At 40.8% G+C, this 23982-nt stretch overlaps 1 protein-coding gene across 2 annotated transcripts; it reads right to left on the bottom strand.

Annotated features, from left to right (window-relative positions):
* Positions 1-26: 26 nt before the first annotated feature.
* LOC146561437 (insulin-degrading enzyme-like) lies at positions 27-22273 on the bottom strand. Of its 2 annotated transcripts, XM_085297537.1 has the most exons (25): positions 21776-22273; positions 20825-21009; positions 18732-18939; positions 17447-17616; positions 15732-15854; positions 15093-15205; positions 14822-14984; positions 14429-14521; positions 14180-14271; positions 13879-13959; positions 13637-13740; positions 12855-12957; positions 12636-12758; positions 12144-12226; positions 10808-10952; positions 8829-8939; positions 8620-8740; positions 7703-7794; positions 6980-7091; positions 5267-5434; positions 4557-4829; positions 3736-3797; positions 2297-2369; positions 2133-2200; positions 27-1462 (listed from the first exon to the last, which is right to left on the bottom strand). In XM_085297537.1, the coding sequence occupies exons 2-25, from the start codon at positions 20982-20984 to the stop codon at positions 1367-1369; spliced, it is 2937 nt and encodes a 978-aa protein (XP_085153663.1). In that variant the 5' UTR covers positions 20985-21009; positions 21776-22273; the 3' UTR covers positions 27-1366. The 2 variants fall into 2 exon arrangements, with proteins under 2 accessions (XP_085153663.1, XP_085153664.1); XM_085297538.1 differs by lacking the exons at positions 18732-18939; positions 20825-21009; positions 21776-22273 and having other exon boundaries at positions 15732-16169; positions 17447-17584.
* Positions 22274-23982: the final 1709 nt, after the last annotated feature.

Genomic DNA, 23982 nt, shown 5'->3' with positions numbered 1-23982 from the left:
AGACTGGAAAAGTGGGACAGACGAGCTTCCATTCAGCTGTTTATTAATTAGAAACACACAAGAAACATAAAAAGACCAAACTCAGCACTCTTCACCTGCCCATGACCCCCACCAGCCAATCACAGTCATTCAATACATCCAGAAATTAATAATCTGATTTTCTAAATGAAAACCACTCACTAGGTACTTGAAGTTAAACAGTGCTCGGCCCGCCCAAGCCTGATATGTAACATTGATTTCATCTAGAACGCTGTGTGAAAACTGCTTTATCACCGGCTCTCCTGAGACGCTGTGGAGCTACATGCTGTGTAAATAATAGACTAAGGCATGCTTCTGCTGCTGGTTCTTTGGATCTTCCAGGGTTGTGCCTCACATCAGACCAGGTTACAAACTAATGTGAAGGTAGCAGCTGCAGAAAGTCTCTCATGCAGAGTGAACGGATCCTGACGACCTCCCCAAAGCTTTGGGAGAGAAACAAAAATGTCTCTACAGCCGTTACTTTTCAGTTTTCAGAAACCGATCACACTGTAAATTGAATAACATACTGATGTAGATGACAGACTAAATGTTTTTATTTTAATTACTAATAAAATTGAATAATAATAAAAGGCAAAACAGCATGGACATACCCCTGAGATGTCTGAGTGACATACTACTGTGAAACGCATTAAAAAAGAAGAAATGTACGGGCATGGTTTAGTGGTTAGCAATTTAAAAACAGCTCCTCATAGGATCCCAATATTTTAGCAGTTTACAGGCAAACACGTTAAAATTCAGAAATTTGACTTAAAAGATTTCATTTTCCCGAGTGCATCTTCTGGGATTTCTCCCCCCCAGGAGAGCTGTGGTTCCTCTCAGAGAGTTACAAACACACCAGTCCAAACAAATAAAAGCAAAGACCTTCATGGAGCTACTGTCTTTAACCTCAACAGCTCATCACAATAAACCCACAATCCATCCTCAAAGCAGGATGTCTCTGAATAATCCAAATAAAAAGCCTCCTACTGTGAAGCTTCTGCAGTACACTTGAACTCATTAAAGGGTCCTGGCCCTCAGCTTTTTTCTTTTTTTTGTCGTTTTACTTCTTTTTCGTCTACAGCAGCCTACACAGTGCTGTGAAGCGTGAGCTTACGTCTCCTATTAGAGACGTTACATGAGGTGATTCTGGTGTTACCTCTATAATTATCACAGCTACGTCAACAACTTTGTGATTCTTTTGTTTCCTCTTTGAGTGGCTCCTCCCTGCTACACATGCACACACCCGCAGTCAACATGCATCCACGCAAACAAACACACTCATGCAGGTCTTCCTGATGGCAGGAGCCACCCTCCGTGCCTCCCTGCTGTGTCGACCTGCCGGCTTCGCTCACAGTTTGGCTGCCCTGAGGTTGATGTGAGGTTTGACCAGAGGGAACAGAGGCAGACTCCTCTTGAACTCCGTCATGTCCTGAATCACTGTGGGCTGCAAAGAAGAAAAAGATCAGAGGGAGGCTGACAAATGTAAAGACCCCTCTACAAATCAAGTTCAACATAGCTGGACTTTGTATAAGTTAGCTGGCTCAACCTATCACAGCGTAATGGATATGAACGTCTGAGAGTGGGTTGAACGTTCTTATTTAACCCAGGCTTCTTCTGTATGCCTTCACATAACTGGGGCTTTTAACACATCGTTTTCAAAACAAAATGAACCAATTAGGAGCTGCCTACTTTGGTCACATGAACAGATCATAGAAAATTATAAGAGCATAGAATTATGAAAGTCAAATGTAACACACACACACACTGCACATGAGCCAAAAAAGCAGGATGGTGTGTGTGACACTGAAGAAATTACACATAAACTCACTTTAAAGGTTTGATTCACAAACATATTTTTAAGGTTTTTGAGTTGAGTGACAGGTTCATTATTTGTTGTTTTGTTTGTATGAGAAACAGGCCTCCCATTCCAGTCAGTTATTGGTTAGACGTATTGGGATATCCTGGTTATTGTCACCGTTTCAGGTCCTTTGGGTTTTCACCTTCACCGTTTCACATTTAAGCTGCGCATTTATAGTAATGTTAAAATCTGACTGAATATCAGCAGCTGGGGAATCTGTCAGGTTTACAAATAAAAATAAAAGTTTGATCCTTACCTGTGGCAGGGAAGGAGCAGGAGCCAGGTTGACATCATTCTGAGCGGGGAACTCTCCCACTACTGGACCTGATGTACACACAGACAGGTCAGACTGTCAGTGAGCGACCTCAGTGGGTGTCTAAATGAAGCCCATGTTATCATCTTGTGTCTACAGATACTCACAGGTGTCCATCTCCCTGGACAGCACGTGCACCGACACTTTGTGTCTCTTTGGGGCTTCGACCGTCAGTCGCTCCTGGATAGACAGACAGACAGGTGAGGATGATACATGGAGGTTGTCAGGGAACATCATCACCAGAAACTATTCCCTCCATTAATGGAATGACTCATCACTTTTGGGAAAGAGCTTTGCTACCACAGAAAAGAAACCCAGCACAGACAGGATGGCTGTGTGTGTTTCCCCACTGAGTGTGTGATCAGTTGTGACAGCCCTGTGGAGATTTAGCGACACAGTCGGGCTTCATCTCCGACTCTGGATGGAGGATTATATTAGACTGAACATTTGGCTCATCTGCAGTCAGACGGCGTCAACTGTGGCAACCAGAAATTAAATAATAAAAAAAGAAAAAGAAAAGACGCAGCTTGTGCGATTGCTGCTGATATGACATTAGAAATGCATTAGGTTTATTCTGCATGGGGGCTGTAATGGTTTCTGCAGGGCTCCGATAATGCCAATTCTTTCTGGGGCCAGGTGTCCTTGGGCTCTTTATCCCCCCGAAACAAGCCGGCTGGCTGTCATTATTGCCGCTGATATGCTGTGAGCGTCCTGTGTCAGTGTCACCTCCACAGCTATGAATAGAAGCAGGAGGCTGGATGAGATGAAAGCTAGGAGGGCAGAATGAATGCAGCGGATCTGTGTATGTGTGGACACACAAACAGAGTAGGTGGTGCTGAGAGCAATTTTTATCCTTATTTTACACCATAATTTTCTTGTTAGATAAGATAACCTCACAAATTCAGATTTGTCTGACATTTATCATTTCAGCGCTGCAACATGCGGGGTCGAGTATATCCAGTTTTACTAGAAACACTGCAAGTTCCTGCCACTTGAGGCATCTCAATCCCCCATACAGTCCCATGTTAAAAAAGCCCGTTGAGAACAGGATGGGTAGGGTGAATTTTTTCATGACACTTTCTTGATCAAGGCTTACAGTGAGTGACAGGTATGCTGATCGAGGAACTGCAGATAGAAGCTCCTTGATCTGAAGTGATCCTCATCTGTGTTTGTGCTTTTGAGCTTTTGGTCTGCAGTGAGGTACGGCCCATCCAAGAAGTCGAGGTCTAATATTTTATTAGCATGTTGCAATTTAGAGATCCAAGTCTGCGTGATGCACTCATACAGTGCACAAATGCTTCCAGCTAAACAAGCCTGCTAGAATTAGCCATAACATAGGCTCCTACGAAAGTGGTCACTTATGGCTCCCCCCCCCCAAAAAAAATGTCAGCAGCCAAATTGCTAAAGTTCAAAATGTTCAAGTCTATCTTTTACATATAGTCTTTGATTATGAGTTTCCATAGTTACCATTGTCTTGTGCTGTTAAACGTCTACGAAACGTATTCCAGTGAAGAGGCATCATGAGACATAAAGCTGTACTACTTACTCTGTAAAACTCCATTATGTTTTCTTTTGTCAGAGTCTTCAGATACACCACTTCAATGTTGTCTGCAAAACAGCAGGAAAAATTATTTAGTAAATTATTTAGAAACTTTTTAAAGAGTGCAGCCAGCATCCTAAATACTGCAGCACCAAACCAAAAATTCAAGAGTGACCCATCACGGTGAAAGTCAGCTACTTGTGTCAGTTATTACTACAGCACTTGGATGTTTAAAATTGAGTTCAGTCTTTTGCCTGTGCAACATATTGATATCAAACATAATGAAACTCAAATGAGCAACTTTTGGCCCAAATGTTCATGATTACATTTCACTGGAAACATGAAACTAACAGCCACTCTTCTGCGCTTCCATGAAGCAGACCTTGTGTAAGCTCTTATTCATAAATTGTGTTGCATGTTTCTCTGAGCTCTTGGTATTAAGCCTGTTAGCATGTTCTCCCGACACCCCCGTCTCCTCTAACACAGCTAGTATCACCACTCCCTTGGCAGCACTACAGTGTTGCCGTCACTCGGGGCTTTAGGCAGATTACTAGTGAATCAGGCCCATTACAATCCATTACACTCAGCAGAGTGCTGGATGGGAGAGGTGTGCTGTGGCTGCAGATTATTTCAGGCTTTAATCAATCTCAGGTTGTGCTTGTCGAAGTAACATCCCACTCACCTCGGGGAGTGTCTGAAATATACTGAAATATAAGAACTTGTACTTAAACACTTAGGCAAGCAATCAGGAAAAACCCATTTGGCCTGCAAACTAAACATAATTAAGAGTTATTCAGGAGGTGAAGAGGACTGCTGGGAAGCCTCACCTCTATCAAAATTGTACTGCTGAGAGATGATCTCTCCCCAGTATTTAGCACACTCAGCAGACAGCTTCTTCGGTTTGTCCAGGCGGCGGATGGCCAGGGCTTGGATGTGTTTCTGGAAGGCTTCCTCGCTCATCTCCTCCACAGCTTTCTCCATAGTACACAGGAAAGCTTCCACTCGGCTCTCCAGGTAGTGGGGCGCCTTCTCCGACTGGATGAGGAAGTAGAGACCTTGCACTCCGTTAGCCCGACGTGGCCCACTATGCACGCTGTAGCCTTTTAGGGGATTAAGAGAAAAAGTATGTAAGAGCTTAGGAAATGGAGTCACAGTGCAGAAAAACTACATTTATATTATCATTAATAATAATACGCATGCACACAAAAACACGAATAAGGATGAGTACAATAGGTCTACTTTTTTATTGCTTTTTATAACTCTCATTACAGTGATACTTAAGATGTGGTTAAGAGGTGCAACCCATTCATTCTCAAAGTTAATAAACATTCCCACAGCTGACAGCACTTTGCAAATTTCATTGCACTGTAATTCTCAATAAAATGCATAAATATTAAAAGGAATAAAACATCTAATTTAGCAAACTTAATACAGCTGCCACATTTTTTCTGTCTGTATAAACACTCCATCTCTGGAAAATGGTACCCATGTTATATAATGGCAATATTGCCTTATTGTCTGTGTTTTGCAGCCTCACCCAGCTGTTCTTTGGTTCTCAGTGTACTATAGCAGGGCTCAGAGATGATCTGAGCGAACAGCTCCAGCAGCATGTTGTCGTGTGTACTCTGCATGTCTATTTGGTAGTAGATATCGATGCCACAATCATTGTGCACCTCGTTCTTTTGCTGGTAAACATACCAGCCACCTGCAATCATGAAAAACAGAAGCACATCCACAGTGAGAGAGGAAGAAAGGGCCGGGTTGCTTCATGTGGCCTTTAACCCCATGTACTCACCTTGTTTTTGTACTTGTGCAGTTATATGTAATATTAAAAAGACTAAAAACAGGAAAGAGAAAGACTAGATGTAAAAATATGAGCACCTGTAATTCTTCTGGCTTTGCTTTTTGGTCTGTGAAGGTTCAACAGGACCTCACTGAGATACGCTGAGAACTAAACTTGGCATGTGAGTGAGCAAAACCATCTGAAGTCATTTAAAGCACAATCCTTTTCATTAACCCAAAATCCACTGACTCATGAACTCTGATAAGCTTAGAAATGAATTTCACCAGCTGTGCTGTACAACTTAATACAATCCATCCCTGCACACTTAATCAGGTCTTTCAGTGCTGCATTAGAAACTTGCACAAGCAATTCCTACAAAAAGCACATGAGCTGTTTCATTGTAGTTTTACAGCTGAACTTCAGTACACTGCTTGAGCCATAGATAAGTACTGTACAGTAAAACCAGCACAGTTCAGATAGAGGACAGGGGACACTTCAATAAGACAGAAACAGCCCGTTGAATGCCAACAGCAATAACTCTAGTTTGTTTAAATCCACTGTGATCAAGTCTGCTCTGAATGCAGGACGAGTGCAGGCTGAGTAATGCAGGTGTCTTTATGCACATGCTGACTGAGCACTCTGGACCTGACACTCCCTGTCAAAAGTTCTACTCAGCAGCACTAGTGTAACTCACTGGGTTGAGCAGGCAACCCATATGCGCAAGGTTAAGAGTGCCCCCCAGAGGGAATGTGAAAACTCCAAACAGAATATGTGTATATTTAGCTGTTTTCTAGTCTTAGTCCATCAGTGTAAAAGTGACAGCTGTCTGAATTTTAAACAATGTGCTATCTTTGCTTATCTGCATTTAAATTACACAGTACCACTACCAGTGATGGATGTCTGACTGGCCACATTTATGACAACTTTCTGTTTGAAGCTTTGTTTGAAGCCTGTATGTCCTCTTGCTCTGCGTCTTAATGGCAGTCTGGAGCCCAGCCTGGAAAGTCCCTCAGAGAGACACAGGATTTCTCCAGGTGGCCTCGCACAGCTCTGCTTTTCGCCTCCACATCATTCAGCTTTCCTAATGTGATCTGAAAGGCAGTGCAGGTTTGCCTGTGTGTGTTCATTGTCTGAGCTGCTGACAGTGAGGTGTGTATGTATTGTAGCCAATGACGTCCATTTCCACTCAGTGACCATTATGTTCCTTTGAGGTAAATGTGGGATGCTGAATTCAATCAGGTCTTTTCTCAACAAACGCATGATGGTGCCACTGATGACGAGGGCGAGAGCGTTGGACAAAAACCCATCTGCACGGTCGCCGTGGAGACAGTCATGACTGGCAGATGAAGATTTAGAGAGCTTAACCTGTGTGTGTGTGTGTGTGTGTGTGTGTGTGTGTGTGTGTGTGTGTGTGTGTGTGTGTGTCTGTGTTCGTGTGTGTGGTTTGGAGGAGTAGAGAGGACCTACCGTCTGGAACCTGCACCTGTCTGTAGCGAATCAGCTGGCTCGGGAGGAGAGGCTTTGTGTGAGCATGCTCAGTGAGCGTGTCCTCCACCATTTGCATCATGCCAAGAGCAGACTAGAGGAGTGACAGATGGAAATGAAATTCAAACATTTCAGTCCACAAACTCTTGAGTAACACCAGCTGAACTCTCAGAAAAACATTTTGTAGAGATCTAAGAATTTAAAATTTTTCTATGTACATTACTTAGAATAACCCAACTGGCTCTGTCCAAACTGGACCCATTTATACAACCAATTTCCAGTGATGGCAGATGTATATAACATTGATTTTTCCATGACCACCCCCGAACCAGTCAGTACTGTAGTTCGATGATGATCATTAGTCGAAGGGATCATTGGTCTATTTTATGAGTCTAATTCTCCCTCCAGCAGACTGTGACACTGTCATTACATGATAATGTTGGAGCTGTATAACAAAAAGTGCAACTGGATCACAGGATCTTATATGAGACAAAAATCCTCTGAGATATGAACAGAGGACCAAATAAATGTTGCGAAGGCATAAAAAGTGTAGTTTGTCCCACAGAGACAAATTCTTACACATCACTAAAGCAGGCATGAAAGGAAAGCTGCATTATTACAAACGTAGACGCCACAGATTTAGGAAACTTTTAACTTTAAACTGGTAGTAAAATAATAAAGTAGTGACTCCAAACACCAACTAACCTCCTTGGTGATGTTGCCATGAAGAAGGACTTTGATATGTAACCGCGACAACAGCTGAGGTATGAAGATGTTAAGGCGTGGGAGAGTTACATCTGCAATACAGATCACAGGCAAAAGCAATCAATCAAAGAGTAATTTTCCAAAGCTGGTAACAGACTGATTAAAAGAATGACTGCTGAGTGTGGTGACAGTTGGACAGTCTTCCTGCCACTAAGAAATCAGCACATCACATTTCATGGTGGTAAAAATCATACTTAAAGATTCAGTTACATGTGCATAAAAGTTTAAGCAACTGGTGGATGGGCTAAATCAGCACACAAACACTGATTATTTGCCTGTAGCAGCACCAACACAGCAGGAAGCAGGAGACTCGCAGCGTCTCAGAGATGAGAGGAGGACGGCGGGCTAAAGGGACTGATAACAAAAACGAGCTGTGCTAATTGGAGGCCCAGGTGACTGAGCTCCAGGTCCTGACCCAGCAGGTTAATTGAGTCTCGTGTGAATCTGAGGATACTCTGTGTAAGCTCTGTGGTTAAAAATATAACAAGCTGCCCTGCAGGCTCCAGACTGGCACTGTGCATTGGAAAGACTGCAGCTAGGGAAGCAACTGCTAGAGGACAGCTTCAGCATTTAAAGGAGAAAAACTGAAAAGAAAAGACCCAAGGTGAGAGGAGAGGCCTCTACTGTGTGCAGAAACCTGAAAACTTCAGTGATAGTTTTACATTTTTCACTGCAGCTATTATGTTAACCTCATGCAATTAATTCAAGCCTCACTTTTCATTTCCTCAGCTCTGGCCTGAAGTAAAGCTTAGCTATGTGTTTATTCTGTGTTTTAATTAACTCTGTTTGGTCCACAGATGAAAAAGCAGCCAGTAAGCATTCCTGCTGAGACAGAAGAGAAACATTAAGAGTCTCACCATCTAGAGCCTCTCTGAGCTCATCTTTGGTCCAAACAACCTCGGTCATTAGAAGATGGAGGTAGTACATAGCATGATAGTTAGGCCTCTCAGCTCTGAAGTTATTCAAAGACCTCATGTACTGCAGAAAGAAAGAAGGCAGAATCAGATCACCATTAAAACTGAGACTGGAAGCTAAACTATTACTGAGTCAGTGAGTCTGAACTTACAGCTTCCTTGATGATGTCAAAGCGCTTCTCGTCTATCTCAAAAGTGGCCATCTTCTCGATGATCTTCTTCAGCAGGATGTGCTGTTTGTCACTGTAGCCTTTAACAGACAGCTGCAGCACACAGTGACAGGAGACAGGCGGCACATCATCACAAACAAAAGGATACATTAAGCTTATTAGCATAACAGTTAACATTTGTTGTTATGAAGGTTTTGCATTCATTTGCTACCATGAATACATGAATGTGTTCTCCATTTAATTCAATCGTGGGCTGGCCAAACTATTGTGAAGAAAATCTTTCCAGATTAGACCGACTCCTCATGGTGAAGAATAATCTGAATCTCTAGAGACTCAAAAACAAAAAGAATGTCAATGTTCTGCCTGAGTTCACTGCACGTGCTTGGGCATAAATGAATTTTCCTGCATCACGCACACCTAATGGCCCTTCAGGATTCAGCATAACCTCCCAGGGCTTCGCTGTCACAGCTCACCTCACCTTGTGGCCAAGCCCCTGCAGTGACACCTGTTAAAAGTAATCTCTCCAAACATCGTTAACCTTGACAAACGGCCAGCATCCACACTAACACTGCTGACTCAGATCAATTACTTGCAGCCCATCACACAGCTATACAGCCCTCTGTAAGGACACACCACAGTCATGAATTCACAGGTGAGAAGGGAGCTAATGAATGCAGGGTAGTTGGTCATTATGACAGCTGAAGAGTTGTTAGAAGTCAGCAGGTTTTAAAGAACAGTGGAGAGACAACACCACAACAAACCAGCAAATATCACTTGAAAAAACAACAAACAAACAAACAAACAAACAGGGTATCTGCATCAACTGACCTTATCCCTTATATCCTGTGGCACAGATGCCTTCTCATTCACTGTCTGGTATTACATTTACAATAAAAGTGCCAAAAAATAAGAAATAAAAATAGATGGCTACTTTTGCCTGCTCTGTTATTCACAAGGGGCCTCCCTCTGGGTACCTCCGTTTCATTTAGGGAACTTTTGCTTGTTAGGCAAACGTGTAGATAACCGTAATAATGGCAGCAAAAGGCACTAAACAGAATTACATAGGCAGAGTTTTGCATACTATTAAAGTCTGCACAAAACTTGACATTTTATTATCAGTATACTTTTTTAAAATAAAGATGTTGGCACGCCATAGAAATGTTAAAAAATGAAAAGAAAGAAGTCAAAGATTTATCCTTAGATGATAATATGAAGATAATATGCCAGTACGGGGCTTTACAGCAGTGGCCCCCAACCTTTTTTGCACCACGGATGGGTTTAATGTCAGACAATATTTTCACGGACCGGCCTTTAAGGTATCGCAGATAAATACAACAAAATAAAATGATACGGCCAAGACAAAAACTGTGGTACTTTTGTAAATATAATAATAAATGAGAATTCACTGTGTAATTGTGTAACTTTATTAGCAGCGTCCTCCTGAAATGCCCCAACAACAATTAGAGTAACATCCTCCTCTCTGCCCCTTAATGCTCTCTGGTTGCTATGGTAACGCATAAATATAAGACACACAACTACAACACGGGAAAAGACCCAGGGAAACCGAGTTAACAATAAAATCCCAGAAAACCATAAATTTCACAGCGGAGCCTCAACTCTTGCGGCCCGGTACCAAACGACTCACTGACCGATACCGGTCCGTGGCCCAGGGGTTGGGGACCGCTGGGTTAAAAGGTTTTCTGAAGTGATATAAAACACACGCAGGTTCAAAATCTCTACAAAACAGTCTCTAATGATCAAGTATGTCAAACAATAAAAAACTTTCAATATACGGCAGTTTCCTGTTATTGTAACTTGCAGTCTGGCCACAGACGCGGTCAGATTGGAAGGTTAAAGTCGCCCATCAACCCAGGCCTGCCTGAGCCATTGTAGCCCCGTCTGAGGATAATAAAGGGAAGAGAGCATGAGGTCGGAGACGGGAAGGGGTTATGAATACTTACATGCATTCCATAGGCGGTATTTTGGAGTTCATAGTTCAAGCCAGCTAGCTCAGCTGCATATGCATACTCGTTGAGGGAGTCCTTGAGGAGCTCCAGGTATAAATATGCCATGTTACAATGCAATGGGTCCACGTACGCAAACGGGCTGTAGAGAAAATGCCACACAAAGCATACAAATAAAGCTGCATGAGCTGATGCAAACTGCAACTACTGTATAGCATGTTTCACAATTTATGAACATATAATTAATTGTAGCTATCAGGAGTGTAACAGTGGAATTACTTACAGACTAATACTGTCTAATTTCAGCAGGGATTGGCTGTAAAATGTTGGAAAATATGGCTAAAAGCTGATCTAAGCTAATCCAACCTATCCTCTGAGGTGGCAAAAGTACAACAGTACAACTCTATTTGCTGTTGCCTAAATTTTAGATGGGGGGCTTTGCCTCTACACCAAACAGATAAATGAGTATAGCCAAGGGCTAAAGTGGGATTCAGCTCTTGGGGTAACCCTAAAATTGGCTGTAGTGGGGCAGTGTGGGGAAAAGAAATGCTTGCACCAAATATAAGCGGATATCAAACAAGCAATCATGCCAGATTTCCCACCACTAGGTTTCAAATGTCTAATTAGCATTATCACCTTGAATTACTTTGATGTCTGCTACCCCTGATGTAAACTAACATTCACTATTAACACCACAGCCACTCTGGACCAGTCCAACACAGTGCATTACTGTAATCGTCACCACAGCACCGCAAACTGACCAGTGTAGCCTGCACCTAGTTGTTGAGTACTTTCATCAAACCAGTAACCAGTATGTTTTGCGACATATTTCACAATACGAAAAAAATATAACTTCAACACTTCATGTATAGATTAAACATCTGTAAAACAAAACAAAACGAAATCTCTCTTCTTCCTCGCTTTCTTCTTTACTTCCTATGCCTTTCTCCACATCTAAAGTTATCTATCAGTATTTTCTCTCTCTGGGAAATAGAACAGCTGTACATGCACAATTATTAGAGGCTTTTTGCATATTTCATCTCTTCATGTGTAACAAGCACTGGCACTGGTTATTATTCCATTTAGGTTTGAATTGGATTCATATCAGCTACAGGGGTTGCTGATTTACAAACCCGATAACACTCATGCATAATTCGATATTTATTTTTGCACTTTGTTATCTGATTACTTTAAAACTTATTATGCACTGTTGTAGCAGCAGTACATTTATGATTTCTCATTATTGAGTTAATCTTAAGAGTCACAATTTACTTGGTAAGAATTTGTGTCCACACTCCAGCTGCAGAACAAATCCTCTATATTTACTACTCACCTGAAGAACTCAAAGTTCAGGCAAGCCTTGGGGAGGAAGAATTTGTCATCCTGCTTGAACCACACCTTGCTCATAGCAGTGTCCTGGAAGAAATGAAAACCAAACTTAATTTCATATTCATGGGAAGTCTTAACAAAGTAAAGCATTGAAATGCAAGCAGAAGGTAAACTGTACAAGCAGACGACGCTCATTTAATCACAGAAATCTAACAGTGTTACTTTGATAGGTCTCTTAGCAACAAACAACAAAAGCCATACTAACTTTTATTCAGTTGTTCCAACAGAGATGGGAAATGTAAGCTTTTATTAGCTGCTTAGTTCCTCTGATCCTGACACAACAACAACTAATGCTTGATGTCTAAATCACAATACCACATTTCCATATGAAAGCATAAGAGACTTAAGAAGAAGCAGGTAAGCAGGGACCGTCCAACGCAGTCAGACAATGAAAAGTGACAACACTTTGATGGAGCTGTGCAGAGAAAACACTTGCCTTGATTAAAGTGGGAACTGACGGAGAGTCTTTCTCAAGAGGGTAGATCTCGAAGTTGGTAGGGATGAACTCATTTTTCATTGGCAATTTGAATTTGCCGTTGAGGTCTGCATTTGCCCATTTCTACAACAGAAAAAGATAAACAATCAGAGCCTTATATAACTGATGTAGTGGTTATACGCTGATTACACAGCAGAAAAACTGGACACAATCATTCACCTTGATGGTCTCCTCAGAGATGGCCTCCTGTTTGTACTGCGTGCCGTACCACTCTTCTGTTATGTCTGTTTGTCCTTCAAATGATTTTGACACAACTATAACTCTGGAAAAGTAAGAAGACAACAGGTCACATTATAGATCTATACAAAAAGCCCTCTGTGCTACTTAGTGCCTGTTAGCTGCACAAGATGTGAGTGCTTTTCCATTTCGATCATGTTTCAGGTGGTGCACAGCCATTGACACATCGTTTGGCTGGAGCTGTCAGAGTGCAGGTTTTTCCTAAGTTTGAACATTTATCCCATCAGTATGTTTTAGTTAAACAAAGTTCAAGGACTCAGTGTAAAAGGAAATGGTGTTTCTCTGTAAGTTCTCTTGTAGCTGGAATGAGATGGATAAATAAAGAAGCATTCGTTCATGAATTTAAAGCAGTTTTGGCAGAAGCCCAGAATTAAATGGCCACTTCAGTAAAGGAAGAGACTGGCATGCAAACTGTCAGGGTCAACCAATGACTGCATGCTGTCGTCTCCTTAATACACATTAAGAAATGGACCGGTTACAAGTCTGGACTTTGCTTGGCACAGCAGCTGCAACCCAGTAAATGAATTAAAGCTACACCAGGCCCACTTTTATTTCAGTCCAGTTATCCAAGTGGGACTGCAGCTGTAAAGTTTAGCTTAAAGTTTATCACACCATGTGCCCACATCTTCCTCTGAGAGGTACTTCATACTTGGTAACAGAAAAAGCAAGGTGAGCCTGACTACACATCACCAAGTCACACTGACCTGACGTGTTCTGGTCTCAGCTTATCCAGCACCATCTCAATTAGATCTGGCTTGAAGTCTTCCAAGAAGTACTCTGCTGATAGAACTTCTTCAAGAGGGTAGTGCTGCAACACCCAAAGAAACTTGTTAGCACTGTACTGCTTGAAAACACAAATCTTCAATTCTGAAATTTTTCTAAAGACCTCCATAAATCGAATCTTCAGTTTCAACTGGACACCTGATAAATTGGCTGTTGGACCTACCTGTAGTAAACCTGCTATTTTGGAAGTGTAGTCACGAGGGCGCTCCTTGTCTTTAAACCTGAAAGCAACTTTTTTTAAATCCTGCAGAGAGAGGCAGAACGGTTGATGGTATAACAGCTAAAGTAACAAAACATACAATTGTTACATTCAGTTTGTACCCTTAATAGAACTCAATCAATAATCCATCTATATTCTATTCTAATTTTTATGACTTTTTAAACTAGTTTTTACAGTGAGGAATAGAAAATAAGTTTATACTGCCCTCCAGAAACAGTATTACTGAACTGACAACATAAATCACCTTGTACTCGTTAAACACCCACTCTTGAGGCCCTTCAGAACGGAGTTTCTGGATGTACTGGAACATGTGGAAGATTATGTCCTCAATGTTCACTGCAATGACACACAGATCATGCCCCAAGATTTAATATTCACGTATTTCTTGTTGCTTTATTTCTTTTACTTGTGCATAGTGAGGAATGATCATAATCACATGCAAAACACACAAACTAGATACAATACATGTAAAGTAGTGGGATGCATGACTTACAGAGGCCCTCCTCAGTCAAGTCCATCTTGATGTTGAAGAACATGAATCCTCTGGCTCCCTCTTTGTGTCCTCCAAGGATTGTGTCCACCCAGCCTTAGAAAGTAATTACCGTTACAATTTAGTAATGTGTTTCTTTTATTTTTATGATGACAGAAACCATTACTGTGAATGTTTCTGTACTAAAAGAAAATTAACTTCTATCCCAATCACTAAATTAGAGGCACACCGCTCTGCTGGGTAATGTTGTGTTACATTTTATGGTCGCAAAACACATAATTAAGTAACCTCTGAGGCAATAAACAACACTGAGTCAATTATATATTTTAGGATATGGTGTTACTATGTGTATCTCTTTCTCCTTATAATATTTGTCACCAGCTTGCAGTCTGCTACCTTTAGATTTTAGCTCAGAAAACAAACTTCCAGGTCCTTCATGACCAATCAGATGTCCCAGATAACGTCCTGGCTTCGATTTGTAGTACTTCTGTAGATCTGGGATGGGGAAAGTCACATAAAGTTTCCTAATGTCTTTGACAGGAACCACTTTGTAGAATTGCTGTAATAAACAGAAGCGTGTGTGATTCCCACAGTAACATGATAAAAAACGTTGACAGTCATTTTGCAATGCAAAAAAATGTAAAGGAGTGATAGGTAAGCAGCTCACTTTAAGGTGTTCTTCTTGTAAAGGGTGTTCAGGGAATTCTGGAATAGGCACATTCTTGTTTTCCACTTCTCCAAATAACTTAACCACCATGGCCGTCAACTCATCCAACGACTCTGTCAGCAAAGGGTTAAAAAAAGCAGTAAGGATGTGCTGTTCAAAGAAAAGCTTTAAGGATGTCAGTACTCATCATAATTACCCACAGTGCCCTGGTCCTTGGCTGGTAAGCAAGCTAGTAAATATATAAAACATGTTGTGATGCTACTAAGAATCTGTAAAATCTTATTTAAAATAAAATTAAAACTTAAAATGTATTATTTTTATTTATTATATTGTCCAAAAGCAATTTTGAGTCATATTTACTATTCGTTTAAAGTGTTTTAAGAATTTTTAAAAGAGTTGTTTCTGGCAGTAAATTACATTACGCCGTTTCTTAGTAGGTTTTAATACTAATCACCGTTACTCTACCGAGTGGAGGCAACAACATTTTTAACTCATTTACCATTTATCAATTCATTGGTTAGTATGGTAGGCATTAAGAAGCCAGGACCTCACCCATAACAACATCCTCTTTAATAGTATCCAGTTACTCGCTGCATAGGTTGGGTGTAACCATCACCCATGTGAACAATGACATCTTACCTCTTCCTAACACACACAGTCCCATGAGGTTGGATGAGTAATACGTGGAGTGGAACTTCAGGAGCTCCTGACGGATATCAATCCCCTCTTCAGATGGTCTTGTCTCTAGTGTCATTTTATTACCTATAAGAAAAAGTTATCCCTTTTATTAAGCACACACATTTTCCAATTGTACAGTTAACTAATGATTCAATTCAATTCAATTCAATTTTATTTATATAGCGCCAAATCACAACAAAAGTCGCCTCAAGGCGCTTCATAGATACAGAGAAAAACCCAACAATCATATGACCCCCTATGAGCAAGCACTTTGGCGACAGTGGGAAGGAAAAACTCCCTTTTAACAGGAAGAAACCTCCGGCAGAACCAGGCTCAGGGAGGGGCGGCCATCTGCTGCGACCGGTTGGGGTGAGAGAAGGAAGACAGGATAAAGACATGCTGTGGAAGAGAGACAGAGGTTAATAACAGATATGATTCAATGCAGAGAGGTCTATTAATACATAGTGAGTGAGAAAGGTGACTGGAAAGGAAAAACTCAATGCATCATGGGAATCCCCCGGCAGCCTACATCTATTGCAGCATAACAAAGGGAGGATTCAGGGTCACCTGGTCCAGCCCTAACTATATGCTTTAGAAAAAAGGAAAGTTTTAAGCCTAATCTTAAAAGTAGAGATAGTGTCTGTCTCCCGAATCCAAACTGGAAGCTGGTTCCACAGAAGAGGGGCCTGAAAACTGAAGGCTCTCCCTCCCATTCTACTTTTAAATACTCTAGGAACAACAAGTAGGCCTGCAGAGCGAGAGCGGAGCGCTCTAATAGGGTGATATGGTACTACAAGGTCATTAAGATAAGATGGGGCCTGATTATTTAAGACCTTGTATGTGAGGAGCAGGATTTTGAATTCAATTCTGGATTTAACAGGAAGCCAATGAAGGGAAGCCAAAACAGGAGAAATATGCTGTTATAGTTTTTCAAAGAGTCTAAATGAAATTGCCAGCAAACAAATATTTGTGTTAAATTCTTCAAAGTTGTAGTAAAAATTGCTTATTAACTACAAGCTAAAGCGTATGTAAATAAACTTGATTACAGTCTACATGTAGCACTGTATTTGTTAACACAGACACCATCAAAGCAGCAGTCAGAAGAAGCTTATGTTAGTCTGCTGAGTGCACTGCTTTCAGGTCTGTTTGATCCTCTCCTGTTCTTAATGGGAATACAGACGGTATAATTCAAGACTGCCATCAGGTGGCTATTTTGAGCTCACAGCTGCTCTGAGTATACCTCACTTTATTCTGTTAAAGTCATCCCAGATTAAACTCTTTTCTCAAAAAAACTTGACTAATGGCATGTTCATGTTTTTAAAACCAAAGCCATTAAGAAGTCTTTCTGGGCTAAAACAGCTGTCTCATAATAAGTAGGCTGCATGAATGTAAACCTCATTTAATCAAATATTAGCCTGCTCCAGTAATTTCTCTGACCCCTTAACATTAACATATGTGACTGGATTCTGCTCTAGATTAGTAGTCTAATACAAAATCTAAAACACATCATATCGACCCTATGAAGGGAATCCTTGCTTAAATATTCTGTGCAGGGCGGTTTTGCTCTCCAGTCAAAATATTCTGCTATAACAACTGAAATGTGATGCACTAAGCAGTCAGAATGAATGATGTAATGATATAGTTTCAAAGTGAAGTCTGGCAAGAACAGTTTCTACCTGTTCCAAATTTACTGAAAGGGTGTTTTGGGTTGCCAGTGGCCTTTTCCAACTGAAACAGCCTCCAGGTATCATTCTTCAGGTTCTTCTCGTACTCAGAGTCCACAGCGTTCACCTCGCGGTCCTTGCAGCTCTCGTCAAACAATGGGCACAGAAAGAACTGGGCAAACCTACAAAGGTCAGAAGTTGCTGTTATAAATGAGTACATTTCAGCATGTAGAAAAACCACAGGGTGTGATAATAGTTATGACCTAGCCGGTGGCTCAGTATTGTAAAATGCATAATCTTGTTTATTTTAAATAAAGATTATACACTACAAACATAGAGGGAGAAATTCAAATAAAAAGCAGTCTGCCATGATTACAAAAAATTAGGCACACAGATATTATGAAAAGAGATAAGAGAATAAGGCTAACTAATCGACACATATGATCCTTTCATTTTCCAGAAAGGAATCATCATCAATAATTCAGATCACTCCTCACAGTTCTTTCCTACCACTGAAGCCCAGGTGGCCTTCACGATTCAGTGGTGGAAGGGAACAATTAGCCTATGCGACAGAAACAGATGCTTGCTAGAACCATCATTCATTTCTAATTAGGTAAGCCTACACTGTAGGTTAATTTCCGACCACCAGAACGTCCTTTCCAAACCTTGAGTCCCAAGGGCTACACTTTATACTGATAACTAGATATTTAGACACCTCCCATAATTTGAAAAACACAGGTAACTATCAGTGCTATCCCTCAGCCTTTAAGTAGACACACCTGTGGTATCACTTTACAAATCCTGTGTTGCCTTATTCTCAAGTTATCACATTCAGATGATTTTCAGAAAAATTATTTTGTCACTGAGATTCAAACTCATCTGAGATTTTTAGTAGATGCAGCTATGGTACCAATTTGAAAATCCTAAGTGACTTTCTTCTTGAGTTATCGCATTCACAAGATTTTTTAGAAAACTTGACCTTGACATTGAGGCTGAGGTAACTCAGATTCAAATTACTCTGAGATTTTTAGTAGATTCATCTGAGATTGATACCTACAGTATCAATTTAAAACACCTACATCGCCTCGTTCTCAAGTTATCACATTCACAAATGTAGATGTCCACGGCACTCACCCCCCTGTCCGGCATTGCAACAACATAATACCCCATCAGCTTTTTACAGCTAAGGGGTGAAAAGGCAACCTAAACACAAACAACCCTGAGCTTTTAATAGTGCATTCTCTATCACTTTGAAGTTTCTGCCAAAATTAATACTATCAAATGAACATCAAAGTACCTATCTAATGCTCCTTTCAAGTGCTCATGGGAAACATCAAAGTAATAGTTGGTATGTTCTCTGCTGGTGAAGGCATTGGAACTGCCTGCGTGCTCACTGAGGAACTGGCTGTACTCGTTCTCCTTGGGGTACTTCTCTGTTCCCAGGAACAGCATGTGTTCACAAAAGTGTGCCAGCCCTGAGATGTTTGGTGGGTCAGACAGAGAACCTGCAAATTAAGAGAAATTCCCAGAGAAATGTAGTTAATGGTGCTGCTTCTCTTTGATCAGAGAAATTTGTTCAATGCAACAGTTGTGACTTTTAAAGTTTGCCAGGTGAGAAAAACAGATCTGTAACGGCACCAGAACAGGAGGATTTATAAGCAATGAGATGCACGCTGGTAAGCTGGTCATCATTTTCAATTAAACACAGAAACTATTTCACACGAATTCACATTCTTCACGCACTCAAAGTATCTGTCTAATGCTTAATAGAACTGCCAAGGAGGTTATTTTTGACCCCTAATCCCATCCCGCCATCTAATATTGATGAATTTTCCTAAATCTGGTTTATTCATTAGACAGTGAATTTTGCAGCACGAGGAATAAAAAATTTTTTAAAAAATAAACAAAACAAGACTTGTACCACAGAACTGCTGAGGGAGTCATTTCAATCCCATAGAAATCAATGTAAAACATTTCTAGCATAGCTGGTTGCTTCGCAGCATGTATTGTTTACAAACATTTTGATATGAAGACTGCTATAACACGACCAAGCGCTAGCTAGATGTGATCAACTGATAAATATATAGGAGACTGTGGTTTGATAAAAGAATAAGTACTGCAGAGCTGAATGGCTCAGAGATGGTATGTTGAGCCACAGCAGATCAGAGATGATCAGACAGTTTTATTGCAAAATGAGATCAATGGCTTAGTGAGCTATGTCAGGCAGTTTTCTGCATTCACCAAACTTGCTCTCTTTTCACCACAATAACTTATGCTGAACATAATCTGGTCAGTGGCAGGTTATGTTCCAAATTTCTTTTTTGCAGGCATACGGATCATTTTGTGCAAAAGAAGAGTCATAAAACCTGAAGCCCGAAGCACAAAGCCCTGCTCAACAGAGAAAGATGATAATCAGTCAAGAAACCAGTTATCTTGAACTGGAGTTTTAGGGAAGTTAAACCTGGAGTTAAACCAGCTAAGCCAAAGAAAGCCTGACTGTGTTGAGCTTTGCCCTCGGGGCAGACTATGAGACCAGACGAGTGAATTGGACAGGTTTCTGGCTGTGCTGAGCGGCTGAACTGAAGAGTGTAGTGTCCTATTTCAAGCAAATAACGAATGAAAACTGGAGGAGAACAAGTGATTCAGACAGTCTCAGATCTGAGGAGAGGCCCTGCAGACTGAGGCAGAGCTGTGAGGCTGAAGGTTTGGTGAAATGGAGGAGATGATGATGTATTCAATTCAATTCAATTTTATTTATATAGCGCCAAATCACAACAAAAGTCGCCTCAATTATAAACTTCTTAAAATGTGTTTCTTATTTGCTTTAGCAAAGTGTGAGGGCAGTTTTAAAATGTAGCCAATGACTGATTCAATCTGCTTCACAGTGCTTTTTATACCTTCTTTACTTTAGGCAAATACCACAGGTATTCACTGGTAACTTTTCCATAATGCTCCTCATCTGTTATTATTAAAGTTACTGCATTACATGTGGTGTTGTTTGTACCTGCTGTTTACTAGTATCTGAAACTAGAACTGAACTATGTTACATTTACACACTGTAATGAAATAAGGTTTCCAAACTGGTAGGGACTCACTGTTTGAGAAGTGCAGTTTGCAGATTTAAGTATGAGCATATAATAATATACTTGCTATTATAAACAGAAATACCAGATAATACAAAAAAAATACCCATCCAAAGCTTAAAGGAAGTTTGGCAACTGAGCATCTCTATGAATGGAATTATCCTGTTCGGCAAAGCACAGTTAGAGTATGATGGGGAAAATTTCTTCCTTTTCCATTTGTTTTCCAGATGTTCTTTGTGTAGAAAGCAACATAAAAAAAGGAAGTCATGATCACCTGGCAGGACAACAGCAATGAATGCCTAATTACCTATGTGGACATCCAAAGCAGCTGAAGATTTGTCTGTGGTCGGGTCACTGATGAGCATTGCCTTCAGGCCATTGGTAAACTCCAGGCCCCTGTACTCCCGCTTGTCCTCAGGTGAGCGAATGACATCACTAACTACCCTCCTCACAACCTGGCCGGTCATTCTGAGTGACAAGGATGACACCAGCCTGCAAGCAAAGAAAACCAACTCTTGGAGTTTATTATATTCTGATTTAACGTGACATAATGGCCAAAGGGGATTTTAGTACTAAACATGCCTCGAAATGCTGGCATACTACACTGTGGAAGCACATTATCAGCCGACTCTTTCCTATTATTTTTTCAAGTAGTAGTCCTCGCGGACTTCCGTGTGCCTCTCAGTTTATTGAATAGAAATTATTTACTTTGCCGTCCAGCTAACCGCAATAATATGATCAAGGTCTAACACCTGTAGTGCTTTATAAAACGTGAACTGAAGCACAGTCTTTCTATACAGCCTACAAAGTAATTTAAAAAGCAGTTATTATATTATCATGGCTCCCCGGGTGTAGATGCTACTTAAAAAAAAAAAATCTAAGTACAGTAATTGAAACAGCAAAAACAGGTAAAGGCAGTCAAGACGAGGGGAAAAAATCCCGCTGAACAAGAAAAACAACACACCTGCCAGCGATTAGCTACAGTAACTGACTAGGGGACATTAATTAATTCAACAAAGAAACTTTATTTTATCGTATTAAAGACAAAAGCTTCAGAAAGGTTCGCAATGTTGAAAAGTGTAATTGTTAATGTGAGCTTCTAGCCTCCACATAAGGTAGGCACGGCTAACAGTATCGCTTTAGCGAGGTTAGCTGGCTAACGGCACGAGCTGCTAGGATTAGTTTGGTGTAAAAAAAAAAAAAAACCAACCCGCTTATTTTTAAATAAAAGTAACAATTATTATCTGATAGGGCTTACCTAACAGTTCGGTTAAAACAGAAGAGGTAGCCTGCTGACTCTTGTTGACTGGCGCTTTTGGTAAATGCACCTATACACACTTTGAAGCCTGAGACAGTATGAAAACAGTTTTGAACTGTTTGGATTTATGCATATAGAAAACGAAACCTTAATGTCTGTAGCGTCATCGTTTAACAGACGCAAGCAATCGATAGCAGAAGAGCGAGCGCCTCACTAGGGCAGGATGTCACATTTCTGTAAATGTGTCTTCAGTAAATTCTGACACTTACATCCTGGTATAGTTGAAGGTGAAACAGACGGGAAGCATCAGATCCTACAGAGTAGTAGTTCATAATATTGCGCACTGTCAGTGAATCTGACATCGATTACACTGCCGGGGTGAGGAGTTCAGCGTTTTGTATGGGTGAAAATGAAAAGTTGCGGAAAAATAACGGGAAAACAAACAAACAAACAACCACTCTCTTTTCAGTGATTGTGAGCTCATGTGCGCACAACTTTGTTTGTGTTTATATGCATGCTTGTGCACATACAGAAAGGCACACCAGCAGGCACAAACAAATAGCCGAGAACAGAACTCAGGTGGCCCATTTTCTGTAACCCGTTAAGGTTAATACATAATGAGCACTGTTACTTTGTTTTTTAAACATAATAATAATAATAATAATAATAATTATGTTTAATGTTCCGGGATTTTGGAATCATTCTTATCTGTGATCACGCAATCGCTTTGCAGCTGGCTGGTCCCTCTAACATCATATCCAAGTTCATCAGATACTACAGCAGTCCAGGAATCCCGGTGCACGAGTTCCTGAAATACCACAATAGCGATAATAATAGCTATCCTTTCCCCCAAATCGTAGCTCAGCAAACCATGCAGAATGACTCACTGATGGACAAAAACACAACTCCGTCTTCTGAGTAAAATCCGTGAACTTCAGCATTGATAAAGGGATCATGGTGGGCTCCATCTACTGGACCGCTGTCACATAAGTGTCTACTTAAGTTAAGTTGAGTAAAGGCAACTGAATTCACAGTGCACAAAGCAGTTTCATGCATCAGGCCTGCTTTCTGTTTCTATTTTTAGATGTAGTGATGTTGAATTCACAGTTCAACTAGTTGGACTTGTGTGCAGCTGTTTTCCATCTCCTCAGGACACACTCTTTACATTTGATCCTGAAAATGTGTATCTACATTTATATCTTCATACTTTTGTTCATTAGCTGTATACTGCACTGTGTGAGTCTAACCGTACTCAGGTGTAACTGTCAGTGTGAAACGATGATGCTCTAATGTCTGCTGCTGCTAAAGAACAGCCAATAATAAATAATAAACAGACAATAATATAAATCCATGTAAGGAGCTGAGTCAGAAACTTGATTATCATAACCTGATGATAGCAGACAAGTTTCAGACAAAAACAAATAATATGGAGAGTTACTAACACCTCAAACACCGTCTCCTCATCCATCACAGAAATCCTCACTGCAGCTGGTCGGTGTTCACTTCATCACAGCCACAAACAGATAAATAAATCAATCCTCAGCCTCTGAAACTCAACTGTGTCAGCAGCTGCGCCCTCAGGTTTATGCAGGAATAAAACTAATACTCGTGTGTCTGCAGGGATCGGCTGTCCAGTTCCTCGGATCCCTGCAGAGGATATTGGAAGACCATATGTGGGCCACACGGATCCTGTGTGGCGCCCTGGTCTTCCCCACCATCACCACCATCGTAGGGAAAACTCATGTTCAGCGGCGTCAACTCAAACCTGCAGAGGACCTGGTGGGTCCAAATACACTTACACTGTCAACAAGCATGATCAAAATTGTTTTGCACATGGCTTTGATGAGCAGGATAAAACCCTGGTACCTAAGTCATCTCCAATTTTCAAAATCCATCACAGTGCTCCTGTTTCAGTTAAATACTGTGAGGTAATGCTCAAGTTTAGCCACAATTTCTGGCAAATGTATTGAAATGTTGAGATATTAGGACGGATGAATATAGAGCTCTGATTTGAGTGAACCGACCAAAACAGTTTGGTTTATAAGACGTGAAGCCTAATGTATCAAACTCCTTTGTTCATGTGTAAATAACGTGGCTTTGAATTAACAAGTTATTGCTGAGATGAGAATCTGAGTGAGAGAGCCTGTTTAACACACTGTATAACCAACCACCTGGAATATTTAACCTGCACATGTCAACTTCTGTAC

This window comes from Mchenga conophoros, linkage group LG13, assembly GCF_057382185.1.
Source record: "Mchenga conophoros isolate Kocher_MC1m ecotype Shallow Benthic linkage group LG13, M_conophoros_male_GT1.1, whole genome shotgun sequence".
NCBI lineage: Eukaryota > Metazoa > Chordata > Actinopteri > Cichliformes > Cichlidae > Mchenga > Mchenga conophoros.
The sequence above is the reverse complement of the archived record's forward strand: the minus strand, read 5'-3'. Positions and strand labels throughout refer to the sequence as shown.